At 38.7% G+C, this 7,075-nt stretch overlaps 1 protein-coding gene across 2 annotated transcripts in view; it reads left to right on the forward strand.

Annotated features, from left to right (window-relative positions):
- The window catches only part of ppfia3 (PTPRF interacting protein alpha 3), a 39,426-nt gene extending 32,811 nt beyond the window's left edge, over positions 1-6,615 (forward strand). For both annotated transcript variants that reach the window (XM_088339964.1, XM_088339972.1), the window contains 2 exons: positions 1,006-1,071; positions 2,628-6,615. In XM_088339964.1, coding sequence (XP_088196090.1) covers positions 1,006-1,058 — 53 coding nt within the window. In that variant the 3' untranslated portion in view covers positions 1,059-1,071; positions 2,628-6,615. The remainder of the gene's footprint in view (positions 1-1,005; positions 1,072-2,627) is intronic.
- Positions 6,616-7,075: the final 460 nt, after the last annotated feature.

Raw genomic sequence — 7,075 nt, forward strand, 5'->3', positions numbered from 1 at the left:
TGTGAACTCTGTTTTTAAAATAAAGTTTCATAGCAGTTTGTGATTTTTTTAGGTTGGATACCAATTTTCCTCACTCCTGATGCATTCAGTTCATCTCAAGAAAATATATTCAAACATCGTACTGGCAAGCAAGCTAGCTTTTTAACAGCAACTAGCATACAGTTAAATAAACGAGTTATACGTGAGCTATACAGCAACTTTCTGTATTAACACGCCAAAAACGGACTGTTAAAAGAGCCGTAAGAAATTTTGGGACATAGTTACTCTTTGCCTCCATCTCCTGGCTTAAAGTGATGACCGCAGCCTCATCCGGTTAATTGTATGTGCATTTCTTACACACACTCAAATAAACTCTTCTTTTTTCTTTTTGAGGGATTGGGTTGGTGTTTCGACTCTACTAGAAGCAGGCCCTTTCTTACTTTCACCATTTTCATGCTACACTGATGAATAAAAACACAACCAGGGGCAGACGAGTATGACGTCACTCTCCAGCACTCCCCCCAGCCCCATTCTTGCATGTTCTTCCCTGAACAGCTCTGTTGAAAGTAAGATAAAAGCTGATTGACCGAGTTGTAAATAAAGTATAAGGGCTCTTTGAACTCAGTCATGCATTGTTAACACATATTTAATAGTGAAACATTTGTATTTTCAACTTTTTGGAACCCTCAAACGATGCACCCCATCTTCTGACCCCACTTCTATCATAAGAGGTTGATTCTGCAATTTAAGCTCCTGGAAAACAAAAATTCCACGTTTTTTTTTAATGTACTTCTCTTTTATGGGTGCCTTATGTTAGCTTTTCATGTTAGCGTGCCATTGACTGAGCTGTGGGATTCCTGTTTCCTTTTTTAGAGGAAACGGTGATGACAAGGAGAAAGCTGTTTAAAATACACAGGAGGACTTTTTATCCGTCATTCCGGGGCTTAATAGGAATGCTGATGGAAGGGTCAGTGGTGTTTAAATCAAACGCTTGTGTGTGTGTGTGTGTGTGTTTGTTGTCCACAGCCAGTTCCAGTGCTCGGGGTGATTCCGCCTCTGTGAGGACGTACTCATGTTGAATGGACGACTGAGGTGAGGGAGAACCGTCCCACAAGCTCGTTAAAGCGTGGAGAGCCCTTTCGTTAGCGCTCCAGAGAAGCGATTGCTTGCATATGTGTCTTTGTGGTGCTCTTGATGTTGTTGTTGTTGTGGTCGGTTTAAGTTTTCCGTGCTTCTCGTTTGCACGAAACGGCTTCGTTTTGATGTGTTGATTCAAATAAGTTGACGTTTTGTTGGATTTTCCATACTTTTGTCAACCAAAACAGTCCATTTTAGGAATTAAGTGTAACATTGTTATCTATGATGGGTAGACCCGCTTAAATGTCTTGACTTAATCTAAAGCAAACTTCTGCTGAAAATTTAATTCATCTCTCAAAGATAATTTGACTCATCAACATGAAATATTGTGCGTGTGAGCCACATAAAAGCATCAAGTAACCATCCCTTGAAAGGCAGATCCCTGGAAAGGCAGACTTGCAGTCTTGACTAAATTATGAATCATTTTTCATGACTTCATGTCAGTGTAGCGTTGTGGCAAAATGTAATGACTCAGTGTGAAAAACTAAACTAAAATCTTCCAAGACGGTAGGGCTGCAACAAATGGTTGACCTTGTCAAAAAAAATCAATAATCGAAACAGTCGACAATGAATTTCATTGGCAACTGTTGTCGTCTGAAACGTTTTTCCAATAGAGAGAAGCGTCTCTACATGAATTAATCTCGACTGTGCAGATTGGAAATCGCATCTCTGTCTTGAAGAATAACATTAACATACATATATGGCGGCGTCCACATCAACTACGCCATCAAAACTTCTAAAGTTTGGAAGCATTTTAGCCCGGCCAATAAAAAGACTACTTGCAAAGTTTGAAAAGCTTGTATCATGGCGGTAGATCAGTAACGCCTGAACATTTAAAAAGCCCGTCGGAAATTGACTCGCCTCTGTAAAATTCAGGTAATGTACAAGCCAACGCGGTATTGATGACAGGCATTGTACATTGTATACACTTACTGAATATTTTGCTATAAAACAGAGCTTGAGCCTTTTGCCAGACTGTGCCTGACAGACCTATTTGAAATCAAACGCATGCAGTCCAAAAATCCAACAGCACATAAACCGGTTTGATTTCAAACTGTCGAGAATGGTTAAGGACTTTTTGGTTGACCACTGAATGTCATTCACAAAATGTACATATTTGTTTTTTTTACTGTTCTGCAGCTGCTAACGTACCACTTAGTTTACAGGGATAAAGCTGTTTACTTGGTTTTAAATGATTATTTTTTGGCCTGTCCCTAAAAATGTGCAGAGGTTTGTTTAGGGATTTATGTCCCTATTGAACAAACACAGTGCCTAATCTGTTTTGGATAATAATTTATTTTTTGTACGAATCCGGAGTATGTTCAATGAAATATGTTATTTTCATTGTACACATTTTTCTTGTGTTTCTTATCATACACCACATAGGAAATTCATCATCCTAAATTTTAGAGAAAAAAAACAACTATCTGATTATTCGACCAATCGTTTTAATAGTTGGTGGTCATTAGCTGAAGCTGTCAGATTTTGATCACGCTCTTTGTTTCCCACAGGAGGCGCTTGGAACCTCTGGCTTGGAACGACTGTAAAGAAGAAGGTCTCCACACAATACACTCAACTTCAGGATTGTTGCATTCTGTAATAAGCCAAAGGTGACCTGATGATTCCCGCATGATGTTCTCAGGGCAGGAGGTTCATACTATCGCTCTCTCTGTGGCACCTCTTTGTTTCATTCTTTGCTACACAAAGCAAGTTGAGATGCTATTGTTTATGTTTGGGGGGCCAAATGTCTCCAATTGATGTGGGAGGTAAAACACGACAACCATTGAGCGGCAGACAACATAACTGTCACGCCGCTTTTCTGGGTTTTTTTTGTCCTCTCGAGCGCCTTGAAAACCGATCTGACTTCCTTTGAAGGCCTCCCTTAAGAATAGACTTGAAAGGCTTCGAGGGAGGAAGGGCAGCCGCTCACACAGGCATCAGGTTTGAATGTTTACTTAGTTCTTCAAGGAAGGGATCCTAATGTGGAGCCGAAGTTTATCAACATGTTCATTTAACACAGAATTTAGCTTAGAAGAATATTAGCGAGTCAATAAGTTGACAAATGCTAAGATGATGTTTTCAGTGTTCTGTGGGAAATGTCAATGCCATACATTTTCAGGTGCTTTGTCCCTGGGTGCCAAAACCTAAAAATAATTTTTATTGTTTTATTTAAAAAAACAGTTCTGAATGGTTTGATAAATGTAATAATAAATCAGTATGATATATCACCATTAGATGGCAGGAGTGGCCTTGACCAGAACTTTGTTTACACATCGAGGAAGCCCAATGTCCTATATACTGTACAGTGAATGAGTGCATGTAGACGGCCCCATATGTCGAGTAAGCGTAGCGAAGCAGTGTGGTGAGAGTCCCGAAATATTGACAAGAAGTAGTGGGCCGTTGACTCTTTAACAGAGCTATTTCTTTTCAAAAAAAGATGACAAAATAGCATCGTCTAGTCAAAGACTTCAACATCATCAGGAACGCAGTTGACCGAGGGAACACAATCGCCACGGTGACCAAAACCGTGTGATCACTTCACTGGAATCATCGGGCGCTGAAATGTTCAATGATCTTGCCATAGTCAAGTCATAAAATGTTATCTGCAAGCGAAGTGCCCTTGTGTTTATAAAGAGCGTTGTTTAGATACTGGAGGTATCCCAAATGCAAAAAAAACGCTTAAGTGAAAGTTCTGCTTTCACAAAATGGCTGTTTTTTTCAGATGTTGTCTTGGAAACGCTATTTTCATGAACCTTAGCATTGTTGATTACTATACAATGGTAAAAGCCTGAAACACACTTTAGATATGTCCTATTTCTAAGTAGTTACAAAACTGAATTTTCTGTAGGCCTTCAGAAATGAGTTAAGATGGCAAAAATGTCTGACACCGGCTCTCCCAATTTGAGAAAAACCTGTGGCAATGAATGAGTTAATCAAACCTGATGCTTTGTGAGGTTCTTTGAAAAACTGTAAAACCGAAACATCACAAGTAGATTTTAACATTAGGCCAACTGTGCCTCTCACACAATAAATTGACCCATCAAAATCATTTTTCCCTGCGGTTGAGTTTGTACCAGTCTGCTGATGTGTTTTGAGGACCATTAACCCTGAAGAATCCATGGCCCATAATCTTCCAAAGAAGAGAAGGGTTCTTGTGTTTTCCAGTGTTAAATAATTGTAAAGTCCGAAATATGACAAGGAGGTGAACAAAGTGAAAAATGAATTAGTGCAAGAAGTACAGCTTATTGCAGGGGTGAGCAAACTACGGTTTTCATCCAGCCTGCCAAAGACAAATGGTAAAAAGTGAATGCTAACATATAAACGTTACGAAAATAGTATTAATATTAATTTGTTGTTTGATGCATTATCCTCTTCATGTTTCTTCCTGTGCTACCATAAAAATGATCATCTTCATTGCACTCATGGCCAACATTCAAATAACGGGCTTCATCTTTCTATACTGAATTTTTTTCAAGTCATTCATTAATTTTATTTATCAAGATATACAATTCTATGCAATAAAAACACTGTCGAGCTAGCCCTATTGCATTTTAAGTTTTTCCAACCAAATGATCAAATTTGTGTGTCTGACTAATTTGAGCACACCAAAAAGACTAGCGCAACCCGATCAAATCTGATGTAAAGGGCTTTTATTTTATTATTTGACCAACGTCTTAACTATTTTTGTAGAAATATATAAATAGTTTTTTTTTTAGTTTCATTCATACATTTTCTGAACACGGTTGTATATTTGGTGTCCGGAACATCAAAATTTTCTACTTTGTGATGCCATCCTCTGGCTAAAATAATCATTGCAGCCTCTGTCAAGCTGCTTCTGTGGAGATCCACCAAAACTAATTGGATGAAAGGTCCCTTCATAAACAAATATAAAATGAATTATATTTTGTGCATTAAAATGGGAATGTGAAAAAAAGGATAGACTTTCATGATCTTTTGTCCTTATGTATTGCAGAGGTATCAAATTCGAGATTGATTCGGCATATACAAAAAATTAAATACATCAGCCTGTTTTTCCCCTCCTTGCTCGGGACTTATGTGAACATTTTTCGAAAAGTTTGCTCATCCCTGCTTTATTATCAAATTATCTAGGACAATGTTTCTCAACGGATCTGACTTCAGAACCCACTACTCCACATTAAAGACAAGTTGCAACCCAAATTAAGAAGGGTCCACTTCTCAAATGTATCCAATGGAAGGATTGTACAGTTTAAACCTGAGATAGTAGAATATATTCATTTTATTCCACAAAAAAAGACCAGCAAAACCAAAACAACTTTAAAAAAATGGCTTTAAATTATGCACGTACTAAAATAAAATAAACTAAAAACCCTTTGCCTTGATCATTGTTTTCACCGTTTTTCATTTTTCCTTCCCCTTACCAATAACGTTTTTGGGACCCATTGTTATGGGCAGAAAAAGGCAATAAAACCAACAAAATGACTGTAAAATGAAACGCACCAATTGACTGAAGAGGAAAAGGAGATCGAGCATGGCATCATCGCCATCTACTGTTCAGGAGTGTCATTGAGCCTCTGTTTTTTTGTACTTCTTCTTAGCATTTTTGTTGTCAAGACAAGGGAAACGGGTCAGCAGCAGACTTTTGGGTCCAGACCCACTGGCTGAGAAACACTGATCTCGGACATTTTAGAAATGTTGGCATTAAGATTTGTGAAAACCACGTTTGTGTTTTTTGGGGGGAAACTGCTCTAACCAGACTAATGGGAACACGACTAAGGAACAAAATGAGGGGCCACAGAGAGACAAACAGATTCATAGACAATAGATGGGCAAACGAAACACACATACTGTACGCGCAGACAGACAAGCCATAACAGAACTCTTCGGAATGGGGTAATAAAGGGGTTAGTAGGAAGACCAGGAAACAGAACCTTTAGCCTCCATGTTTACGATGCATGTCTTAAAAAATAAAAGAGGGGGGGAAAAAAAGACATATTTTCAATTTTGCCCTCAACGGTGACGCTATCGAGCTGTTCGAAATGTAAAGAAAAGCAAAAAAAGATAATTAAAAAAGGAAAACAAAAATATATATGTATGATACATCTGAAATTGGGAGTGGGGGCCCTGCCTGGGTCAAGGGTTTCAATTTGTAAAATGTGTGAGATTTTTTTCAGTTGTATTTTTGATTTTTTTACGACAATTGATTTTTATTTAAGGTGTGTATTCGATCGATGTATGTACATATACATCCTTGTTCCCGTGCTCTCTCATCTACACTCGTTCGTCTCTAAACTAGGCTGAACGTTGGCCCGTCCGCTCGGAGTTTGGCGAGCCTTATGCTTGGTGGCACTACCGTTAATGACAGGTTGTGCAATAATTGCAAAGTTTCATGATTAAACGGTGATCGTAATACAAAGCTGAAGATATCCTATGGAAAATGAACAAATATGTTGAAAATGGTGATGTAAAAAAAGTCTGATGAAATAAAGCGATCCGTGTGGATCTGCTTGTCATACGAAAGTGGCTCTTGGTTCTTGCATGTCAGGGTGTATGTTTTTGTTTTTAAGGGTGCATAGGCCAATTGTAGGAAAACTCAGGTCCGCGGGCCTCACGCGGTCCATTAGGCCTTTTTTTTAAATCCGCCCCGCCAAACGATAATATCAAGTCAAGTCATGTTTATTTGTATAGCCCTTCATCACAATGAGTCTCAAAGGGCTGCACACACCACAAGTTATTGCAAACCACAGACTTATTACACCGTCCCCTTCACGAGGGCAAGGAAAAACTCAAAAACCTCAACATGAGGAAAGTGAACAAACCTTGAGAAGGTACTGCGCCCAAGGTAATCCCCCTTCCAGGATGACCAGGCGGCAACAGATGTTGCAATACCAATTAATACACAGATGTTCTCAACAGGAAATGTAGGTTATTCATATGCTATAGAATAGAAGTGTCTTAAGTTTAGATTTAAACATTTCCA

Source organism: Urocampus carinirostris, chromosome 1 (genome assembly GCF_059441175.1).
Source record: "Urocampus carinirostris isolate Australia breed hairy pipefish chromosome 1, RoL_Ucar_1.0, whole genome shotgun sequence".
Taxonomy (NCBI): Eukaryota; Metazoa; Chordata; class Actinopteri; order Syngnathiformes; family Syngnathidae; genus Urocampus; species Urocampus carinirostris.